This window comes from Eubalaena glacialis, chromosome 5 (genome assembly GCF_028564815.1).
Source record: "Eubalaena glacialis isolate mEubGla1 chromosome 5, mEubGla1.1.hap2.+ XY, whole genome shotgun sequence".
In the NCBI taxonomy this organism is placed as follows: domain Eukaryota; kingdom Metazoa; phylum Chordata; class Mammalia; order Artiodactyla; family Balaenidae; genus Eubalaena; species Eubalaena glacialis.
Window position 1 is genome coordinate 65,749,528 of NC_083720.1, and position 24,985 is coordinate 65,774,512.

Genomic DNA, 24,985 nt, shown 5'->3' on the forward strand with positions numbered 1-24,985 from the left:
TACTCACTATTTCTTCTAGTTCCTAGCAGACATGGAAAATAATGCACTTTTTCGAGATGATATAGAATGTCAGAAACTAATTATGGAAGCAATGAAGTATCACCTGCTACCAGAGAGACGGCCCATGTTACAGAGTCCTCGGACAAAACCTAGGAAGTCAACTGTCGGTACATTATTTGCAGTTGGAGGAATGGATTCAACAAAAGGTATTAAATAATCTTTTATTTGAAGGAATGGAAAAACGAATATTTTAGAATTTTTTATTGAAGTATAGTTGGTTTACAATGTTATGTTAGTTTCAGGTATATAGCAGAGTGATTCAGCTATACATATACATATATCCACTCTTTTTATAGATTCTTTTCCCATACAGAGAAAAGAGTAATACTCATTACAGAGTATTGAGTAGAGTTCCCTGTGCTATACAGGAGGTCCTTATTAGTTATCTACTTTATATATAGTAGTGTGTATGTATCAATCCCAATCTCCCAATTTATCCCTCTCCCCTTTTCACCCTGTAAACCATAAGATTGTTTTCTACATCTGTAACTCTATTTCTGTTTTGTAAGTAAGTTCATTTGTACCATTTTTTAAGATTCCACATATAAGTGATGTCATGCAATATTTGTCTTTCTCTGTCTGACTTACTTTACTCAGTATGACAATCTCTAGGTCCATCCATGTTGCTGCAAATGACATTATTTTGTTCCTTTTTATGGCTGAGTAGTATTCCATTGTATATATGTACCACATCATCTTTAGCCATTCATCTTTCGATGGACATTTAGGTTGCTTCCATGTCTTGGCTATTATAAATAGTGCTGCATTGAAAACTGGGGTGCATGTATCATTTCAAAAAGTATAGAACAAAATGAATTTTAATTATTAATAAATATGGCCAAAGAGCTCCTTGGAGAAATGGCTGGTTCTAGCCCTGGGATAGGAAAAGTACAAGATAGCTTAGAACGACTTGTAGTGCCAGAAAGTAAGGAAGTGCTCAAAGAATAATGGAGACAGGTCAAGAGATACAGGAGACAGTTTGCAGGGGCTACCACTGTCCAAACCTGGGATAATTTCAGCATCAAAATAAACAATGATAGTAAAAGATTATAAATAACTATTCATGAATTCATACTGATACAAACAAAGGAGGGAGAAGGAATGCTTTTCCTTACAGTAGAATGCCAACTAATTAAAACATAGAAGCAAAGATGGGATTAGAAAAATCATCATTTGGCAATCATCATATTTATAAGTAATTCAGTCAATAACCATTAATTCTCTAAGACTAGTAGGCGAAAGTCTAAGAGCAGGATCTTTAGTCTCAAAGTATCTCCCAACCATTTGCTTACTAGTTAAGCATAAAATGGTGTCTTTACAGTGGAGAAACCTGACACACAACACCTTAACCAAATAATCAAAAGTTGTATTGCCAGTAATGAGACTAACTAGCAGCCTGTGCTTCTTATATGATGCACTGAGAACTCAGCTGCACATCTGTGGTATTCTTGCCAAAAGTATATAATCTGGACTTAATCATGAGAAAAAGACAAACAAATTCAGGTTGAGAGACAGTCTACAAAATAACTTGTCTGAAGTATTCCAAAATGTCAACATCACGAAATACAAACAGATTTAGGAATTGTCTCAGATTACAAGAGACTAAAGAGACATGACAGCTATTATAATACATCATCTTGGATTTTCTTTTGCTATGAAGGACATAATTGGGACAAATGACGAAATCCAAATAAGCTCTGTAGATTAGATAACAGCATTGTATAAATGTTAATTTCCAAATTTTGATGATTGTATTGTGGTTTTGTAAGAGGATTTCTTTCAAAAGAAGAAAGATACACTGAAATATTTACAGGTACAGAGGCATCTTTTGTGCAACTTACTATGAAACAGTTCAGAAAAAAATTCATACATACATAAAACCTATATACATGCATACATATATACATACATAGAAAGCAAGTGTAAAATATAAGTATGTGCGAAATCTGGGTCAAGAGTATCTGGAAATTCTTTGTACTCTTGCAGTAGTTGTTACTCATAGTAACAATAATAGCAGCAGACACTATGCACAGTGCCTACTCAGTGCCAGGTATTGTGCTAAGAGGTTTCTGTGTATTATTTCTCAATATACATTGATCTCCTCTTCCTCTGAATTCCTAGTACTAATAATCTGCTATCCCTTGACCAAACCTCTGACTTCTGGCTGCCTCTCTGATCTCAGCTCATTCTACTTCTCCCCTCCATCCTTCTGTTTCAGCGGCATTGGCCTCCCTGTTCATCTAACATGCTAATCGGTCTCCCATGTCAGGAGTGTTGCATTAGCTGTTTCCTCTCACTAGGATGCTCTGCGCCCTGATATCAGAATGCCCAGCAGAAATTCTTCACTCAGATCTCCTCTCAAACGCCAGTTTACCAAAGAGGACTTCCATGACCATTCAGTAGCAACCTCTTGCCCATCACTTTCTAATCTTGCTTATCACTTTCTCCGTAGTCTGCTTCATGTTTCTTCATGGCACCTCTTACATTTGTTTATGGTCTGTCTACCTCTTTCCCCCAAATAAGCTCCAGGAAAGCAAGGATTTTTTTTGTTCACTAATGTATTTACAGAACAGTGCCTCGTACATAGACGGCATCAGTAAGTATTGGTCAAATGAAGGAAGATTGTCCTCTGCCATCTCTTGTATTACTTGTATGACTAAAGCACTTGATGCAGTGATCACATCTAAAGGTTTCTCTTCTATGTGACATCTCAAAAGAATATAAAAATATGAGCTCTAATTGAAAATCTTGCATTGTTATTTAACTTTTAGGTTCACGGAAACAGATACAGATATAAATATAGCTATTATCACACATAGCATGTAACATAGTACTATGTACGTATAGATACTTAAGTTCTAAATATAGGCTTGATGACTGAATGTTACAGAGATACGTAAAGTAAGGTAACTGATTAGAGTTATAGTTTAAGTATTTGAACATTTTTAGAGATCTCCACTGTCCAGATAATCGATCTGCAAATACTTATTAAGTATCCACTATGTGCCTGGAACTGGTGCTTGGCTTTGTAGTCATTACTAGCACTTCCACTTCCCCTCTATCTTTCCCTCTCTTTTTTAAGGCTTTAACTGTTATCTCTGTATTAATTATAGTCTCGCACTTTGATGTTTTAAAATTTATTTTATTGAAGTAGGTTGATTTACAGTGTTGTCTTAATTTCTGCTGTACATCAGAGTGATTCAGTTATATATATACATCCTTTTTCATATTCTTTTCCATGATGGTTTATCACAGGATATTGAATATAGTTCCCTGTGCTATAGTAGGACCTTGTTTTTATCCATTCTATACATAATAGTTTGCATCTGCTAATCCCAAACTCCCAATCCATCCCTCCCCCACCTGCCCTCTCCCTTGGCAACCGCAGGTCTGTTCTCTACATCTGTGAGTCTGTTTCTGTTTCATAGATAAGTTCATCTGTGTCATATTTTAGATTCCACATATAAGTCTTGCACTTTGATTTTATTCTCATATTTCCAACTGGTATAAAATATCTATTTGATGTTTGGCTTTCACCTCAAGCTTCATGTATCCAAGTCTTCTCTGACCATGTCTCCCAGACTTGAGAACTTGGGATCATAGTTCAGTGCTCTCCAGTGGACATCAACTCTAGCTCATTTAAGCAAGTAGGGAATTTATTGGAAGGCTATTGAGAAATGGGTAGAACTACACCCACTGTCCCTGCTTCTTTGTAATTCCTGCTTTAGACTTTAAATTCCGGTGCAGGCATCCATTTGACTAGCTTTAGGTGAGTCCTGGCCCTAAAATTCCAAGGACAAAGAGAATATCTGTCTTCTCAGTTTTCTGGAAGATAGGCTCCTGCCTCCCATCAAGGTCATACATACAGTGGAAAATTCCCCAAGCATGGGAAGGAAACTCAGATACTAAGTAGCCAAGTAAACAATACATATCTCCTCTCTCCCTCTCTTTCTCTCTCTCAAATTTCAACTCTGACAGTCACCAAGTGACTTCTTTCAAATGACTCTTATTCTTCCAAATTTCCACTGCTGTCTTGCTAATTCCAGTTAGCCTTCTATCAGCCCACAAATTTTGATCATGTTTATTTTGTGGGAATAGCATTCATTATATTTTTAATAGATGCCAGGCATTATGCTAAGCACTTGACCTACATTATTTCATTTCATCTTCCTAGCAACTCTCAAAGCTGAATGTTATTATTGCCCTCTTTTACAGAGGAGGATACTGAGACTTAGAGAAGTTAAATAACTTTCCTAGGATCACACAGCTAATTAGTGATGGGATCAGGATTCAAACAGGCATTTTGACTGCTTAACTCTCATGTTAACTCTTCTGTTAACATGCCATTACTCTGCTCAAAAACTCCAGCAATCTTTATTTCTTACTAATAAATTATAAATTCCTCTTTCTAGGTTTCAAGAGTTTCTGTTATCTGACCTTTGCTACTTGACCAACTTTATTTATAAGTCTTTCTTAATCATCAAATACTCTGAGGTTCTATCCTATTCAAGCTATCTTCCCAGTCCTTAATTTATCTTAATCCCAGCGTCTTCATAATGAAGAGCAATTTGCATCAGTTGGATGGGAGTCTGATTATTAGGTTCTTGGTCCCTTCATATATCTGATTAGTATAGACTCCAGCAAATAAGCCAGTAATGGTTCTAAATAGCCACTAAAAAAATGTCAGAATGTATTTGTGCTTACTTTTTTTAAAGGTTAATCCTTCAGTGTAAATTAGGGAAGTTCTAAGCTTTTACATAGGATTTTGCAATTACTAAGATTTTGTTATTTGGAGATATATTTTTTAAGATATATGTTTTAGACTGTATTTTAAAATCTTATGTTTTTAAGAACTATGTTTGATATTAGCAAAAGAATTTTTATTTACTAGTTCATAAGACTATGATACTGCTTAGTGAACTAGATCTAAAAGGAATAACTTAAAATTCAGATTAAAAATCTTCTTTCAATTCATTAGTGAAGAGAGATGATTAGCAATGCCTTTTTGTTTGTTTGTTTGTTTTGTTTTTTTAAATGGGATTTATTTATTTATTTATTTATTTATGGCTGTGTTGGGTCTTCGTTTCTGTGCGAGGGCTTTCTCTAGTTGCGGCAAGCGGGGGCCACTCTTCATCGCGGTGCGCGGGCCTCTCACTATCGCGGCCTCTCTTGTTGCAGAGCACAGGCTCCAGATGCGCAGGCTCAGTAATTGTGGCTCACGGGCCTAGTTGCTCCGTGGCATGTGGGATCTTCCCAGACCAGGGCTCAAACCCATGTCCCCTGCATTGGCAGGCAGATTCTCAACCACTGCGCCACCAGGGAAGCCCTAGCAATGCCTTTTTATTTGAGGAAGGAAGAAGTTTTTAAGGTCAAGTTTAGAGTGATGATTCAAGTATACTATTACATAAAATAATCTGAGTGTATGAGTAAAATCTCATTATAGCTAAAAATTACAAAGAATATTATTCAAATTCAAAAATATTTTTGAACAGCTACTGTATACAGTGGAGTCTATTATATGCCACTGAGAATGCAAAGATGGAAAGAGACTTGGTATTTATTGCAAATAACTTAAAATTTTTGTAAATTAAATAAAAAATAATAAAACTCAAATATATAAGAAAGATGTATTTTATATATATGCATATATATACACACACACACATATATATAAACCTTCAAAGGTTTCTTGCCATATATGTATATGGCAAAACTGTTTCTAAATTTTAGGAGGTATCAATAGCATCTGTGCTCTGGTGACCTAATTGTAGCAAATACTTTAGAATAAATGTTTGTCTTGATTGTAATTTTGTAAGAATAGCACTGATAGCATGTTGTATTAGAGGCTTAGAAGAGAGAAGTAAAGTAGATACTAATTGAACTCTTCATACCTGGGGGTTGGGTGTTTGTTTGTTTTAGAGGAGTGGGTCTTTTTTTTTTCTTAATTCCACTATTCTTACCTCATAAAGAGAACAAAAGAGTTCCTTGGCTCTTCTAATTCTTAAAAAAATGTAGACACTGTCCAGCAGTTATTCCCTAAACTTTCCACTCTCATAGCTCCCAAAGCACTTGATGCACACTTATGCTCTTGTCCTTCCTGGTTGCAGTAGAGTGTGTATCCTCTCCCTCCTCCTATGAAAGCCCCTGCCCTGTGCCCTGATACTGCCCTTTCCTGCCTCTTCAGGAACCTCCCACCATTATGAGGATCCCTTCATCTCCTGTCTTTTCAGCTTCCTTCCCCACAACTAGATCCTTCCCATTGACTCAAGTTTTTCCACTTTTAAAAGCAAAACAAAATGAAACCTCCCTCAACCCACTGAGTAATTCTTATCTCTCTCTTCCTTTTTGTAGCCAAACTTCTTAGAGGAATCGTCTATGCTCACTGTCTCCATTTCGTCACCTCCCAATCATGTCTCAACTGCTCAAACAAGGGACCCTGCCTAAAGTCATCAGTGACCTCCATGCAGCTAAATCCAGTCATACTTTTTAGTCTTCATCTTACTTGATACTCTCAGCAGCTGTACACTTTTTTACTTTGGCTTCCACGGTGCTAAACTACCCTGCTTTCCTCCCACTTCTGGCTGTTGCTACTCAGCCCCCTTTGACAGATAATCCTTTCTCATTTGACATCTTAGTACCAGAGCCAGGTGTACTCTGGTACTAGAGAATAGTAGGAGATGAGGACAGAGATACAAGCAAGGATGAGCTCATGCAGGGGCTTATTGTAATATATTAAATGTATTACTGTCACTGCTAATAATATACTTTTATATGTCTAATTTCATAAAACACTCAAGCATGGTGAGCTTTTTATTTGCCTAACTTCTGTCTATCACTATTAAGGAGCAACAAGCATTGAAAAGTATGATCTCCGTACAAATATGTGGACTCCTGTAGCCAATATGAATGGGAGGAGGCTGCAGTTCGGCGTTGCGGTGCTAGATGACAAACTGTATGTGGTTGGAGGAAGAGATGGACTGAAGACTTTGAATACTGTAGAATGCTACAACCCCAAAACAAAAACTTGGAGTGTGATGCCTCCTATGTCTACACATAGGCATGGCCTTGGTAAGCATAACTGCAGATTCGTTCATAAGGTCATACCCTAGGCTTGCACGGCATTTTCACATTCTTTACCAGGCAGAAGAGCAGTGTGGCAGCTGCTGGGCCAACGGCAGTCACCAAGCGTTCCTGCGCATGCTCCCTGTCACCTGAGAAGCAGAAACAGAGAAAACGAGCCTGTATATAAACGTATATTGTGCAACCAGCACAAGTGAAAACATGAATATTTAAGAATTGTGGTGTACCACGATGGACTGACAAGCCACCTTTTGACACGTGGGTTCTATGTTGACAATTAGTGTTATCTAACCTAATTGAAATGCATACTTATTTAAAAACCTTTAGCATTATTGTTTTTCATCTATATCCCTTAGTTTTTAAGCAGAAATGAGTACGACACAGAAAAATTTTGAGGTGGCACAGAGAATGTAATGATAGAGGCTTTTTATTCTTTAATTGAATAATTCACTGAGCAGATATTGATTAGTGTGTACTATATGCCATGCTCTGTGTTCTGTAGGTATACAAAGATGAGGAAGATGAGGCTTGCAATGTATGTGTATCATCCAGATTTTGCTGCATAACAAGCCACTTCAAAACTTGGAGGCTTAAACCAAGAACCATTTATTTAGCTCATGGATCTGTGTATCAGCTGGGCAGTTCTTCTGGTCTGGACTGTCTTAGAAGATTTCTGCTGGGTTTTCTCATGAATCTAGGTTGGGCAGGCAGGCTGGTTGGCTGACTGATCTAGAATGGCCTCACTCACGTGTGTACTGGTAGACAGGCTGTCAGCCTGGGCAGCAGAGGCAACTGGGCCATATGACGCTAATCATTCAGGCTAGCCCAGGCTTCTGCACATGGTGGCAGTCACAGGGTTTCAAAAGCAGGAAGAGAAGGCAGGCTCCAATGCACAAACACTTTTCAAGCTTCTGCTTGCCTCATGTTTGCTAACATCCCATTGGCCAAAACAAGTCACATGGCCAAGCCCAGATTCAAAGGATAGAGAAATAGACTCCTCCTCTTGATGGGAGGACCTACAAGAATCACATTGAAAATAAGCATGTATTCTGGGAAAGGAAGACTATGTGACCATATCGTCAATTTATCACAATTTGGAAAATGTTTAAAATAGTTGCAATAAAGAATTTGATAGGTTATCATAAAAGATGAATTAAAAGATGAATGAGTAGCAGTGAAAGGATAGTTGAGTTTGGATAGCATAGGTTTGTACTATACTCAGTTTATTAATACTGAGCACCACAGTAGAGGTTGCCCAAAAGGCCAATGAAAAATATCTAGGCATGAAGATTGGTATGGTAGTGTGGGTACAGCAAAAAATCAAAGAGACAGGGGATTCTACTAGTTGCATTTAGGTTTCAATGAAAGATGATCTTAAATTTCAAGTTAGGTAAGTGAGTAAAACCAGACAGTTGGGGCTAAGGTACTGAGAGAAGAGCTTAAAATTAACTATATGAAATTTAACAAAGAAAACCATAACACATTACTCTTGAGTCCATAAAATCAACTATTACGTAGGCACAGAACGGGAAGATATATCTTAAAAGCAACATGAACAGGACTTAAAAATTTGTGTTGACCATAAAATCCAGGGTCAAAAGTGTGATTCAACTGCAAACTTTCCCCTACTATGGGGAAAAGAAAATCAGTTCTAACTTAAGGTAAATCTTATAGATATAGTATTACATAGAATGAGAATGCCCATGATCCAGCTATGTCTTGTGCAGATGAGATTGTGCATGGAATACTATCATTAGTTCTAGGTACCATACAAAAGACTTCATTGAACTGCAGCAAGTTCAGAGGAGAATGATCATATCACTCAAAGTGTCTTCTTTAAGCCTTTATTTCCATTTTTGTGTCATTCAAAACAGCTTTGTTGTAACTAATTTACCTTATAATAAATAATGTTTTAAATTTGAACTTATAAAAGAAATCTTTACTTAAGTAAATTTTAAATTACTTAATTACACTCATACACACATATATATAATTGAATATGTATTATATATAATTGGAGATAGATAGATTAGATAGATAGATAGATAGGTAGATCTCCTATAGCCAGTCCTGGCAGGACACAAATGAGTGGAATGATATGTTGGTTTTGGTCATACGTGAATGGTGACTATTTATGTCATCTGGCCATGATTTCACAAAAGTAAATATCTTCGTATCACAATATTTGTGTTTTGGCCTTCAAGTGATACATATTTATATCTCACCTGACTATGGTCATGTCATACCTCTTCTCAAAACCCTCTGCTGGCTTTCCATCTCATTTAGAATAAAATCCAAAGTCCTTACAATTGTCCCGACCACCATGTGATTTGACTCCACCCTTCCTCTCATCTTCTACGCTCTCCCCCTTACTCACCCTGCACAGTCAACTGGCCTCCTTGCTGTATGTACCACAGACACACTAAGCATGCCTCAGGGCCTTTGTACATACTGTTCTCTTTATCTCACCTTCTTCTCCCCCAGATACCTTCATGTCTGGTTTCCTAACTTCATTCATATTTTTGTTCAAATGTCACTTTACCTCAGAGGTCTCCCTTGATCCTCTCTACTCTTTTACTTTGCTCCTTTTTTTTTCTTTTTAAAAATTTTTTTTAAGATATAATTATTTATTTTATTTATTTATTTTTGGCTGTTGGGTCTTTGTTGCCACACGAGGGCTTTCTCTAGTTGTGGCAAGCGGGGGCTACTCTTGGTTGCGGTGAGCGGGCTTCTCATTACGGTGGCTTCTCCTGTTGCAGAGCACGGGCTCTAGGCGCATGGGCTTCAGTAGTTGCTGCACACGGGCTCAGTAGTTGTGGCACGCGGGCTCTAGAGCACAGCCTCAGTAGTTGTGGCTCACGGGCTTAGTTGCTCCTCGGCATGTGGGATCTTCCCAGACCAGGGATTGAACCCGTGTCCCCTGCATTGGCAGGCGGATTCTTATCCACTGCGCCACCAGGGAAGTCCCGCTACTTTTTTTTCTTATTAGCACTTATCAATGCCTGAAATATACTTTGTATCTGTTTCCTAACTAAAATATTAGGTCGGGGCTTCCCTGGTGGCGCGGTGGTTAAGAATCCGCCTGCCAATGTGGGGGACACGGGTTCGAGCCCTGGCCCAGGAAGAACCCACATGCTACGGAGCAGCTAGGCCTGTGCACCACAACTGCTGAGCCTGTGCTCTGGAGCCCGCGAGCCAGAGCTGCTGAAGCCCGCATGCCTGGAGCCTGTGCTCCGCAGCAAGAGAGGCCACCACAGTGAGAGGCCCGCGCACTGCAATGAGGAGTGGCCCCCACTCTCCGCAACTAGAGAAAGCCTGCGTGCAGCAACATAGACCCAAAGCAACAAAAAATAAATAAATAAATGATTAAAATAAAATAAAATAAAATATTAGGTCCATCAGGGCAGAGCCCTTATCTATTATGTTCTACTAAGTGCCTGACACTTAGTAGAAACTCAATAGCTATTGGTTGAATAAATGAACAAATGAAATTTGGCTTGGTTCCCTCGCGATGAAACACACCAATAGATTGTGGTATCAAATCTACAGCAAAATCTCATGAATTTGAATTAAAGGGAGAAAAGAATAAAATTGCTGTTTTCTAATATATTGTAAATCCAAATTATTGAAAAATGTTTTATATATGGCAATGTGTGCATCTTGTATTTTTTTAAAATACCTTTCCCCTGTTGGACCTCAAAATACTGCCTCTAAAACTTGTAAGGGCTACAGTGCTATTGCTTCCCCTCACCCACCCACCTATCTACCAAGAAGAGCTATGAGGAAGCCAGATATCTTTATCATAAATTTTTGCCTAGTTAAATTTGCATGTTAAAGGTTCATTGTACTTACATTTCAGTTAAAAGATTTTTAAGTCATTGCTTCTTTCCTGTCTCCTTGTAGGTGTGGCTGTATTGGAAGGTCCCATGTATGCAGTAGGAGGGCATGATGGTTGGAGCTATCTGAATACAGTGGAAAGATGGGACCCTCAGGCTCGCCAGTGGAATTTTGTTGCCACTATGTCCACTCCCAGAAGCACAGTAGGTGTGGCAGTACTAAGTGGAAAGTAAGGAAATACTTAAGGTTCCACTTAAAACACAATAAATTAAATGTATTAAGCTATATCTTGTCCAACTTAAAGATATATGGAAATCATGAGAGAAATACTCTGAGTGATGTAAACAAACTTTTTAAATAGTCTCTTTTTATAATAGCTCTAAATATAAATGGCTCAACATTGTTACTTTTATTCTAATGTGCAGATATTATAAATTTCTAGTTATCATTTTGAGTGAATAAATTTTATATGAATATTCAATGTAGTCCAAATCTGGTGGTTCATATAGCTTTAAAAGTATATGGTCTTTTAAAAGTTGTATGGTCTCTCTCATGTTTCCCTAAATAATTCTTTCCATTTCTTCTACTGATTTTTCCTTACTTTTACTTCCTTCTTATCTTGGTAAACTGCTGAAAACTAGAATGCATTTAGAAAGAGATGCTTTCTTGCTTCTTATCTGCTCTAAATAGAGTAAACAGATTTGGATAGAGCCACCACTCAAATACTAAATACATAGTATCTTTTTCAGGCCTTTCTTCCATAAAATGAAGCCCTTATGGTTATTAAATAAAAGTTGTTTGTTGCATACCTTTACTCACTTAAAATGTTTTATCATCATTTCCAGGAAGAGGAAAGAACCAAGGTTAAAATATAGAGACTTAAAATTATTTGTTGGATTGTTACTGATTATCAAAAAAATGAGAAAATGTTAGTAATATTTTTATATTTTATGACCTAAGGTCTTGTTTCCTCAGGACCTGTTAGTTGTGTCCTTTTTTTTTTAATTTTTAGCACGATTACAAGTAATAAGATACAGAAATAGAAACCCATTTTTTAAATATATCTGATCTCAATACACCTCCCCTCATTTGTTTTAGCTAAAGAAATAACTTCAAATTTTATCACTACATTTCTTTCCTAGTTCTTTGGTAGAAGAGTCAGCCACCAAAGAGTATAGAAAGTGAAAAAAAAGAAATTACTATTTCTGGCTAGAAATATTTATTTCTAATAGAAGACATAAGAATAAATACCTTCTCTAAAACCTGATTTCCAGACCTACAGTATCCTGGACTTCTAGGCATAGAAGTATCTTACTTTCCTACCTTTTCTTGCTCTCTAATGAGAAATAAATATTTCTGTATTTAACCTACCTGAAGCACAATTTATTGAGTATAATTCTGAGAGTACCTAATAATATCAGAAGCTAAGGACTTCTTATCTACTAAGTAGTAAGACAGTTGATTTTGAAAGTATTGTATATCTACGTTGTGATTTTAACTGGTCTGTTGGGGTAGACTGGTCACTTTGTCCCTAACCTTAACTCTCTCCCTTTCATTCTTCATTTTAGAGACTCACCTAATGTTCTGCCTAAAACACAAATAGGACCATGTCACTTTCCTACTTAAAACCTTTCAGTAGCTTATCTGACCAAGTCTCCTTTATGATCTTGCCTCTGTCCACCTCTCTAGCCTCTTCTCTCTCCTCTACCCATGCATAATACACTCCAGCAAAACTAATCTATTTGTGAAAAATACATTTTGTTTCACACTCCTATTATCTTTTAACCGACACCATCTTTCTAAGAATATTGTTTCCCCCACTTTCCTTCCTGGCAAACTCAGCATCCTTGAAACTTGCTTAAAAATCACCTCCAGGAAACCTCCAATCCCCACTCTCATCTCTTCGTTCCCCCTGCACTGATTGTCCATTCCATCCTCAGCAATTTTACTGTATATAACTTGTATATAATTGTATTGCAGCATGTACCACTCTATTATTGTAGTTATTGACTGGTCCATCTCCTATAGCAGATCATGGTCTTGAATGACCTGATCTGACTTCTTGTTTCTTACACCTAGCACAGTATCCAGCACATAAATCTGAAGTGTGCAACCTTAGTGAAGAATATCCTGGTACCAATTATATGCAGTAGTGCTTTAATCACCCCAAGAAGAGGATGTGTTAATCCATCAACCACCATTTTTCTAAGCTTGCACTAAAATAAAGTAGCAATGTTTTAAAATATTTTGTTAGTTTCAATTTTGGGGTACAAATCCAGAACCTGGAAAAAATAGAAATTATGTTGTTAATATTTTAAATATGCAGTTGATTGAAAAAATTAATTATGTATCTTCTCTCTACCAGTCCTTTGTGATTTAAAACAAATCATTTCTCTGTGCCTCAATTTTTTTAATTTATAAAATGAAAAGCCCAGTTAAATACTGTTTTTGTTATTTTAAATTATTTTACAATGCTTCCTGATGCAAAATATAGTTCATTTCTTTAGGGAAGAACTGTTTTGATGTTTTATGAGTTACACTCTGTATCATAAAATTTTGAAAGTGTTAAAATTATTTCTGCCATGTTTGACAGAAAGAAGCTTTGTCTAAACTTCCAGTTGCTCAGGCTACTTTTAAGCCATTGGCTGGCAAATACTTTTGGCAATAGAATCTTTCTTTCAAGTGAAATCTTACAAAAACCTCAATACTTAAGGCAAATGGAGGTTCAAGTTTATAATAAGCTTATTTTAAGTTTATTATAAGTTTGAGTTTATAATATTTACTTACTGTAAAAATCAATGTAGAAGAATAAGTCTGTTTTAAAGAACACAGATTATTTCTGTTTTGTTTTGGTTGTCCAGTATGAAGAAAATCCTGATTCACAGATAAGCTGAAATTGGTAATAGTTATTTTAACTACTAGAGCAATTTAATTGGAATCACAGGAAATTCTTCAGTTAAATTGCTCAAGTAGTTTGAAAGTAGTAGACATTTTTTTTCTCAGCTGAATCTCAAACAGTATCTACCAACCACTTGTATTCTTGATCATAATTTTAGAAGTCAGGTGAGACCTAAATCTTATTTTTAAATATGTAGTACAATACTATTGCAATTTGACATAATATTTCTCTTTTTATTGTAATAGATATTGTCATGGGAAAGAAAGATGAGTTCTGAATCTTGCATGACGTTTAATTGAGCCAGGTGATATTTTTGAAAATTAAAACTACTTTTTAATCTTTAATTTTAAATGAACCATTTTGGGGGCTCCCTAACATTCTCCACAGAGTCCTGGTCTTAGAATACAGTTTGAAAACCATTGCATGAGATGTAATTCTTCAGAAAGTGTTACAATACATTTTAGCCCTTAATATTATCTCAGTATGAATGTTGTTTGTACATTTAACATCTCCTAAAATACCATTTTCTAAAAGAATGCAAATAGAGCCAGAATTTATTTTTCCCCTTTAACACTTATACCATGTTTACCATGTGCCAGGCAATATTCAAAGTACTTTAAATTTGATCACCAATAATCCTGTGAGGCAGGGCTTCTAGATTTTATGGATGATGAAGTTCAGGCAGACGGAGATTAAATAACTTGTCCACAGTCACAGCTAGTAAGTGATAAGTGGTAGAACCAGAGAGTCTGGCTCCAGAGTTCATGCTCTAAATCACTGTACTACACCACTTTTCACAAGGAAGACCCATGAATTCACTGTGAAGAGGGTAGGGTGCTGGAAGCCTATGATACTATGTGTGTGTGTACATATATTTTTAGTTATTGACATTTTCTAGTTGTTGATTCCTTCTAATATTCTATGATCCATATTTAGGTAATTATTCTTCCAAGTATTAGTTAAAGATGAGGACAGCTTAATATTAAGAACAGTAGCACAAAAAAATAGTTTTTAACAGATAAAATTTTTAACAGATTAAAGTTTCAAATAAATTTCAAATTCCATACTATTAATATATTTTAAGTTTAGAACAAGACACTGCTACAAACATGTTTTGCTGTTTAAGATATGGTCGTCTTATTATTTAAGAACCAGTTTGAGTGGCATAGGTACTTTAAATTATGAATTAAAATTATGAAATCTGTCTTTAAAATATGTATATTTACCCAAATATAAATACTTAGAGTTTTAATGGGCAGAAATTTGATATAGTTCAAATATTATTTCTCAAGAATTAAAAATAGCTAAATATTAACTAAGGCATCCATAAATTCAAAATGTGTGAGCTTTTGAACAAGCAGTGAACTGAATTTATTATTATTTTTTTAAATGATAGAAAAAATATCTACAAAGAGCTTCCTAAGTGAATAGTAAGAAGATTTTGTGCTTAATAAAGAATATTCAAATGTTTAAATATTTAAAATATTTTATATATATTTTAAGTTCAGAGTAAAAAGACTTTTAAATTAATGCAGTATATTGATTGATAATAAATTGGTTTACTAGGCAACGTTTAGGACGTTAACATACCAATAAATATAAATATGGTATGTTAACGTCCTAAACGTTGCCTAGTAAATCAATATATTTGAATCTATAGGTTTTTTTTGTTTTTTTTTTTAAATGAGGTCTGCCTGTAGGTACATATGGTTTATCTGTCTTTTTATTTTATTTTTTTTAAAGGAACTCCTTTCTTTCTTTCTTTCTTTCTTTCTTTCTTTATTTTTGGCTGTGTTGGGTCTTCGTTTCTGTGCGAGGGCTTTCTCTAGTTGCGGCAAGCGGGGGCCGCTCTTCATCACGGTGCACGGGCCTCTCACTATCGCGGCCTCTCTTGTTGCGGAGCACAGGCTCCAGACGCGCAGGCTCAGTAGTTGTGGCTCACGGGCCTAGTTGCTCCGCGGCATGTGGGATCTTCCCAGACCAGGGCTCGAACCCGTGTCCCCTGCATTGGCAGGCAGATTCTCAACCACTGCGCCACTAGGGAAGCCCTGAATCTATAGTTTTATTCTCATATTTCACTATTACAAGTACATACCAGATGACTCTTAACTGTCCAACTGCTCATTAATATAACAATTGTCCTGGTTCTGCTTCTTCTTGGGTGACCATGTACAAGTCTCTTAATCTCCATGAAACCCAGTTTCTTCACCTGTGCAACAGGGATACAAATGGTTTGTCATAGCATCATTATAATGATTAAATTAATACATGTAAAGTGCCTCACCTGTGGTAGGTGCTCAGAGAAGGTTAGTTTCTTTCATTTATCACCAAGTCCTATCTTAGCTATTTAAGAAATGTCATGATATATTTATACACAATATTTTATCTATTTTAAGACATACTTTAACATCTCTAAAATTGTGATGCATTTTACACTCAATGGTAACTTGTCAAACAGATGGCAGCTGTGAAAATGTTGTCATTGTTTTCATGTGAGTTTATGTTTTCTTTTTTATATATGTACAGAATAATATATGATATATACATGTGCCATTTAATTGGTAGCACATCTTTCTTTTTTTTATAAATTTATTTATTTAATTTTGGCTGAATTGGGTCTTCGTTGCTGCGCGCGGGCTTTCTCTAGTTGCGGCTAGTGGGGGCTACTCTTTGTTGCGGTACTCGGACTTCTCATTGCAGTGTCTTCTCTTGTTGCAGAGCATGGGCTCTAGGCGCATGGGCTTCAGTAGTTGTGGCACACGGGCTCAGTAGCTCTGGCTCGCGGGCTCTAGAGCACAGGCTCAGTAGTTGTGGCACACGGGCTTAGTTGCTCCATGGCATGTGGGATCTTCCTGGAAGGGATCGAACCCATGTCCCCTGCATTGGCAGGCAGATTCTTAACCACTGCACCACCAGGGAAGTCCCATCTTCTTTCTTAATGGCACATAAATTGACAGTATTTCTTATCGTTGATGGCACCTTGAATTCAATGAAATACCATAAGAATAACCTCTGTCTTATGCATAATAATAACACCATCTCTTATTTATCATCCCATTTGTTGTTTTTACAGACTTTATGCAGTTGGTGGTCGTGATGGCAGTTCTTGTCTCAAGTCAGTAGAATGTTTTGACCCTCATACTAATAAATGGACACTCTGTGCACAAATGTCAAAAAGGAGAGGGGGAGTAGGAGTCACTACCTGGAATGGATTGCTGTACGCCATCGGAGGCCACGACGCACCTGCATCCAACTTGACTTCCAGACTCTCAGACTGTGTGGAGAGGTAATTTCCTGTGAAGGAAAACTAGGAATAAAAATCAAACCTAAGCCTCTGACACTTCCACACGAATTGATAACTCTTTATTGAGCATCCACCATGTGCAAGGCAGTTCCTTAGGAGCTCTGTAAACACTGGGTGGTCTGCTCAGGCCATCTCTCAGTCTGTCACCAAGAGCCTACTCAGTCTTCTCTCAATCTGACCTTAGAATTGATTATACAGTTTATTAATTGAATCATATGACAAACATTTATTGTGTACCTATTTTGTACTGGACATTGTACCTAATAAGAAAAGGGGTTTGACAGATTTCACAGAGAATTAATTACGGGCTGGAGGCCAAATAAGAAGCAAAAAGGAGAGGGACATTCCTGACATATTTTGATATAGAATGAAGTAGTATGAAATACTAAATGAAAATAAAGGGCTAGTAAGGCTTGAAAGCTTGAACAAGTCATCCTTGTTCGAAACTCAAATATGGGCCTAGGTAAAGAGCCCGACGTCAGTGGAAGCTCTGGACAGTGGCTTAGGCTCCCATCTGCTATGGTCAGTGGAATGGGGAGAATTGAAGGGCTTTAGGAGGTAGAGTCAATAGGAGTGTGTATGAACACTCCAAAGCAGGAAGGAATATGTTTCATTCAGAAAACTGGAAGGCGGCCACTGTCATCGGAGAACAAAGAATGATGGAGAGAGTGGCAGGAAAGGAGTCGGGGGATATTGGGGCAGATCATACAGAGTCTTGAGGCCTTATTAAAAACTTTGGATTTTAAAGAGCAATGGGAAGTTAATGAATGTGTGTGTATATTATTCAATAAATTATAAATGACTAGAAGAAGAATAAAAAGTGAAATGAAGGTTTGTTGATGACAACAAGTGCTTTCTATGAAATAATAAGCAGAGTTGGTTGGTGTTTTTTGAGAGAGCATGATAGTTACACCTGCATTTCACCTGTATTGGGGAGAAAATAATTCAGACTATGCTTGTTACATGTTATAATCCAGGAAAGGGATACAGAAGTCTTTATATACTTTGCCCCATAAATTACAGACCCACTACAGGACTGCACCCAGTGAAAAATTGTTCATTGATACAAGAAGTATTGGAAGCAGTGTAAGTCATCTTAGCATGATGTATCTGCTCTTAGATAGACAATTTGGGGCAGTTCTAATTAACATACTTCATGAAAGGAACAAGAAGCTCCAAAAATGGACAGTTAGCAATGATTGAGGCTGTAAGTCATCTTACATAGAGCTTCATGAATTGATTTCCTCAAATTTTCAGTGGGCAACCTGAAACCTTAAAGCAGTTTTCAACATTTACATTAGCTCTTTTGACTAGTTTAAGTGTTATGCATCTGCAAAATAACTCTATTATGTTGTAAGTTAAAAGTTTGCAGGAAAATATTGATATTTTTCTCTAAAATATGTTCAAATGTATTTTATATAGCAGATAAGATATAAGATTAAAGGATGAAACTATTTTTATGTAAAATATTGTGAGAACAGTATCAGCTCCAGTTCTAAAATTTTCTTTCAGATATGATCCCAAAACGGATATGTGGACTGCAGTGGCATCTATGAGCATCAGCAGAGATGCCGTGGGAGTCTGTTTACTTGGTGATAAATTATATGCTGTCGGAGGGTATGATGGACAGACTTACCTTAATACAGTGGAGGCTTACGATCCCCAGACAAATGAGTGGACCCAGGTATGGCATTTCATTTTTCATTTTTACACTTACTCTGTTTTTATTACAAACAATTGTTTTGGTAAAACAGATCCTCTCAATTATGTCCAGTATCAAAATATATAGCATAAACATGATAAAGTCATCTTTTAACTAAATATAAGAAAACAGAGGGAATATTTAATTTTATAGTATAGTTAAAATCCAAAATTACCTTTAAAGTATAAGTTAGTACTCAGAGAAATTCTTATTAGTTGGTTATTATTATTATTATTAGCTGCCACCATTTACTTGCTGAGAATTGGTGAGATGTCCTAGCATTGATAGAGCTGATAGGACCACAAGAGGGCTGTAATAAAGGGAGGGAGATTGTGGAAAATTAAAAACAAAGATGGTAGTCAGGAACAAATGAACCACTTACCCATACATGAGCAATAATTTTTAAATACTCAAGCCACAGATATTTGGGAGCAGATCAAATGTCTGGTTATAACCTAGTAAAGATGGCAATCCTAAATTACATTAACAAGTAAGAAACCTGACCTGACAAACTTAACAGAAAAAATTCCCTCTTTGTCTATTTCTGAGAGGGCCTAGCGCTTCTAAGAATGATCTTTTGAGATCTTTGTTTCCATCATCACCCAGAACAGAACCAGGAATTTTCTGAGTCTGGCATCCAATTCAGTATATGGTACATAAAAGGCACTCAAATGTTTAATTGAGCCAAGGTTTTCCTACATACAAGGAGCAGTGGTAAGTACTGTCAAGAAAACAATACTTATGAGAATCCCTGCTGTCACAGAGCTTAACTACTTAGGTAGGTGAGATCTGCTCATGTAAAGGGAGGATCCACAGTGTGGAGCAGTTGGTATGAAGTGTCCCATGGTATAGGCAGTGAGTGGCCTAGGAAATTAAGGAGAAGAGAGAAAATGGCTGTTGAGAGGGCTTCAGTAAGGAAGAAGTGGGATTTAATCTAAGCCTTAATGAATTGATCCAATTCAAAAAGATAGAAGGAAGGGGCTTCCCTGGTGGTCCAATGGTTAAGACTCCTTGTTTCCACTGCAGGGGGCAAGGGTTCGCTCCCTTGTCAGGGAACTAAGATCCCACATGCCGCGCAGCGTGGCCAAAAAATAAAAGGTAGGAGGAAAAAGGAAATTGTGTGAGCAGACATGAAAGAAATGTCACTAAAGCAGAAATATGCAGGCTCTATTGCGGAAGTGTGGCGGGTTATAAGGCTGCATGCTTGAGAAGAGTAGGAGTTCTTATTGGAGAGGAAGGTTGGGGTCAGGATGGAGGTCTGCAATGGTCAACCTAAAGAGTTTGGTAATGAGAAACCAGTGGAGCCTTTTAACCAAGAGAGCAATGCAGTAATAGAAAGTCCACATGTCAGCAGCTGGGGACAGGGTAAGTTGGGTTAGGGGCAGGGGAAGTGAAGCCTGGGTGAAAGGAAAACATTTATAAAGTTACTTCAGTTATAAGGCTTGAGGTGTTAAATATACAGATGGATTCAAGAGATATTACCAAGTCCTGTTTATTTTTAATTTATACACTTACTAGGTTGTATAGAGAGGTGCAGCTTCTGAAGGAAACAGCAAAAGAATGATCAGAGAGTGTCTTAGTAGATAATGAAATAGAGCATTAAAAGAAAGGCGGGGGGTGGGGGGCTTCCCTGGCAGTCCAGTGGTTAAGATTCTGCGCTCCCAATGCAGGGAGCACAGGTTCAATCCCTGGTGGAGGAACTAAGATCCCACATGCTGCATAGCGCAGCCAAAGAAAAGAAATAAAATGTTTAAAAAAAAAAAAAAAAGGGAGAGGGGAATTTCAGCAGCATAAGGAAGAATGAAGAAGATTTGTCATTCATGAAATTGTCAGGACCTTTGAGAATATGATAGAAGCAGAAGCCACCACACAGTGTAAAAAGTAAAGTGAAGAGTAAAAGTAAATGTGGGAGCTAGAGGGGCATACAATTTTAAAATAATGATGATGATAGAAAGTTAATACTTACTGAGTACATTTTATGTACCCGACTCTGGTCTAAGTACTTTACATTAAAGAATCTTCCCAACAACCCTATAAGGAAAGTACTATTATTTCCTCACTGTGTTGGATGAAGGAGTCTGAGACAGAGAGGTTAAATAGCTGACCCAACATCACACAGCAGATAAATGGTGGAGTTAGAATTTGAGCCTAGGATCTTTTTCACAATAGAGATGAAGACAAGAGAGTTGAATGGGATTCCAGATGCTAGAAGGAGAAAGCAAAACTGAAGGGCACTTTTCTGAAAGAAGGACAGAAACAGAATTGAGAGCAAAGGCAGGTCCTCCTTAGACTGGAGGAAAGATCTTATCCTCCAAAGCTGGAGGGAAAAATGAGAATATCAGTGTAGAAAGATACAAAGTGTTTTTAAGTGAAGAGAAGGATAGAAAAAGAGACTTAGATTGTATGACCTTGATCTTGTTTCTTAAGTAAGTGAGATCACTTGGTGAAGGCGAGAAGGCATAATTTGAGAGCTTGAGTTAGAGCTACGGGATTTCATAGAAATTATGAGATTACCTACCATCAGCCTCCTACCATGGCAGAAGTAATTGTGAATGATAACCAAGGAATCCAAGAAGAGATAGAAGAATCTCTTTTCCTGAGATGTATTTTATTTAAGCCCTTAGGCCAGTTATAAGGAAACCTATTAGCCAGTATTTCAGACTTGCTGTTACAGATAATTAATACCTTATGCTGAATCACCCTGTATCAGAATTAATAATCTGTGACCACATAGCTCTTTGGTTTACATGCCATCTCCATTACTTTAAAAAAAATTTTTTTTATTGAAGTACAGTCAATGTACAATATTATAAGTTACAGGTATACAATATAGTGATTCACGATTTTAAAGGTTATGCTCCATTTATAGATATTATAAAATATTGACTATATTCACTGTGTTGTACAATATATCTTTGTAGCTTATTTTACACATAATAGTTTGTACCTCTTAATCCCCTAGCCCTATTTTGCCCCTCCCCCTTCCCTCTCCCCACTGGTAACCAATAATTTGTTCTCTGTATCTGTGAGTCTGTTTCTTTTTTGTTGTATTTGCTAGTTCGTTGTGTTTTTTAGATTCTACATATAAGTGATTTTAAAGCTCCTAAATGTGAATTTACAACCATAGTATCTGAAAAATAAATGTTTTCCGTTCAATGTTTCTACAAATGGACAGGAGGACATTTATTTGTACAGGGAATGAAATGTGATTACAAAGTCTTAAGCCACCACCCACCCCACTCCCAGCCTTGACCCAAAGCAGGAGGTGACTGCATTGTATTTAATAAATTCTCTAAGCTAAACTTTCTAGCTGGTTGTCGTGACAGCATCAGCTATTCACAATGTAGAGACTTAGTGTCTTGAGTGTTTTGAGAAAAGCTGCTAATTACAGACATTTTGATTTAAATGACATAGAGGTTACTCCTAGAATACTGTAAGTAGATATGGTTTTAAAATAGGTTATTTGTTCAAAAAGATATAACAGTGATCAAAACAACTGATTCAGGTGGAGAACAACCAAGAATTCTCTTACAATTGAAGTCAGATGTATTCTTAAAATCCACGCATTGGTCTGGGGAGGAGGAGTCAAAATGACTAGAAAGTCACTTTGATATCATGTATTTGACAAAAATACTTTATGACATACACCCACATACATAAGTACAAAACAAACTTTCTTAGTACTTTATATTAGTCACCCCTTCCCAAATGCTAATGTCTTAATTCTGTTAGCTCAAATGCATAGATTCTTACTGGGCTCCAAGTAGTCCTTCTTTTAAAACTATCCTTGTCCGCACTTACCTCCGCTATGAATTGCCCAGTGTCTAGAGTACTTAAAAAAAAAAAAAGACAAGAAGTGAAAGATTTAAGAATTGTTCCTAATGCATAAGTCAAGATTATACTTTTCCCGTAGTACCTCATACTTCTATCTCACTGTCATGGAGTTTATTCACCAGGTTTGTTTCCACTCCTAAGGAGTTCAATCGGTGGTATTTATTATTTATTGACTCTGGTAAAAAGCAGTAGAATGGGTTTAGACTCTTCAGCCACGCTGAGAAGGTCATCAGTGAATGTGAAGTTAGTGGTTCCTCTGGAGTCGGCAGACCCGGGGCATGTGGTATATTCTGTGTACTCTCTCTGAGATAGCACTTCCGCTGCATGGCCTCTCAGGATAATACTTGGTATTTTCTCCATATTAGTCACAAAGTTACTCTAAGTGTTCAGCATTTCCTCACATCCATATTGTGCATCATGTTGGCCAAAATAGTGTTTCATGTAGAACAATTCCTGTGCTATCTTTAAAAATCACCTTTAAAGAGAAGTAAATACTACATAATTATGTTATATACCCAAAACAATTTAGTCTTTGAAGCTTTGGCATCAGGAGGAAGAGCCTTGTTTAAGACCTGGGCCAGCTTAGGGTTCGGGCAGCAGCTCTTTGCCAACAAGTATGAACTATTTCAATATTTCACCGACTGGTGTGGTATTATCAACGTTTTTACCCACAAACCCAACATGTGTCTTTTTTTTTTTTTTTTTTAGGTTGCTCCACTGTGCCTAGGAAGAGCTGGGGCTTGCGTTGTGACTGTAAAGTTATAACAGTGCTTTGTTTTCTAAATGAAGATATTCTCTTCCTTTATGAATTTAGTATAATTGTTCTACTATCAATGGATACGTTTTTAGTAAATTTGCAAGGCCACATTCCGGGGCACGAAGTGCCTGGTGTCTAAGGGAAGATGTTAAAACAAGGAAGAACCAGGATTAAATACTTTTATTTCTTAGCAAATCAAAACTGCAGCTGGTGGATTGTGAACGTATGTTCCTGATATAAAATATGAGGACAAATGCACTGCTCCTGACACAACCCAGTGTTAACCAGGAATTTCATTTCTTTTAATAATCAAGCACATTTTGCTCATATTATCCACATTTCTTTTATTACAGTGCAAATACCCCAGATAAAACTTCTAATGTTTTGATTTGTAACTTTATCATACATGAATTATGGTAATTTTTATTCGTTTACTTAACCACAACCACTGTTTTAATGATATTACTAAAGACTATGCATTTAGTTGTTTTCAGAAATAGCTGCATTATATATGCTTCGCTTGTGGATATATTTCTAAAATCGGCTTAGTCCAATGAATAAAGAAAAATATTAAAGAGTTAGAACAATAAAGACCAAATAAAAACTTGATATGACCTTTGGGATCTATTTAAATATTAATTCCATCTAGATTAACCAAGAACTCCATGTTATGATATTCTTAAATTAGAATTGAAACATGGTGTTTTGCATTAAATTTAAGATATGCAAATTTTGTGGAGAAAATAAATGTTATATACCCTCTAATGTTCTTTCACCTAATTAGCATTTAATCGTGTGAATTTGCTTTCTTTTATATTGTTAAAAATGTTTTGATTTTGCCTCTTTATATTGACAGAACTGTTTGGATATTCTTACGTTCTCCGATCTCTATTTGCCTCCCCTGCCTTGTTTGCTATCTTTTGCCGGAGTTAGTTAATCCTTTGTGCTTCTTTGTAATCAAACAGTTTGGGGGGAATGGGCTTATTGAATGTTTGAAAAATAAGTTTAAAGTGTTTATTACCCAAAGTTTTGTACATTTGTAAACTCTTAATTACACATGTGAATGTTAATATTCTCAGTGAATTATTTATTGTTTGCAAAAATGCACTGGGCAGTAACATCTTATGATAAATCCTTTAAGGTATAAGTCATTAACTTATATCTTAATATAAAATGAGTATAAACTAAATTCCCACCTTTTAAAAGTCCATATTTCGGTTAATGTGTTTTTACATTTTATATCAGGGTAGCCTTTATTTTAGTTGCTTCCTTTAAAAATTAAAAGAAACTTTTTTTTTTAGCTGATTTTGAATGCTCGTGAAATGTTTCTACACAGGAAACCAAGAAACTTAGTACGTCTATTCACAAAACAAATTCCATGGGCATTTTAGTGGTGTGGCCACTAAGAAAATAGCAGTGATAGTGACAAATACATTAATATTTCATATATTCATTATAGTGTGGATATGAATTCAGTTACTTTCCTGACAAGGAGGGATCAGTGGTAGAGTA

The 24,985-nt window shown here is 36.5% G+C and overlaps 1 protein-coding gene across 3 annotated transcripts in view; it reads left to right on the forward strand.

Annotated features, from left to right (window-relative positions):
• The window catches only part of KLHL5 (kelch like family member 5), an 80,094-nt gene extending 55,551 nt beyond the window's left edge, over positions 1-24,543 (forward strand). For all 3 annotated transcript variants that reach the window (XM_061192170.1, XM_061192172.1, XM_061192171.1), the window contains 6 exons: positions 20-206; positions 6,904-7,128; positions 11,044-11,206; positions 16,950-17,162; positions 18,693-18,864; positions 23,425-24,543. In XM_061192170.1, coding sequence (XP_061048153.1) covers positions 20-206; positions 6,904-7,128; positions 11,044-11,206; positions 16,950-17,162; positions 18,693-18,864; positions 23,425-23,481 — 1,017 coding nt within the window. In that variant the 3' untranslated portion in view covers positions 23,482-24,543. The remainder of the gene's footprint in view (positions 1-19; positions 207-6,903; positions 7,129-11,043; positions 11,207-16,949; positions 17,163-18,692; positions 18,865-23,424) is intronic.
• Positions 24,544-24,985: the final 442 nt, after the last annotated feature.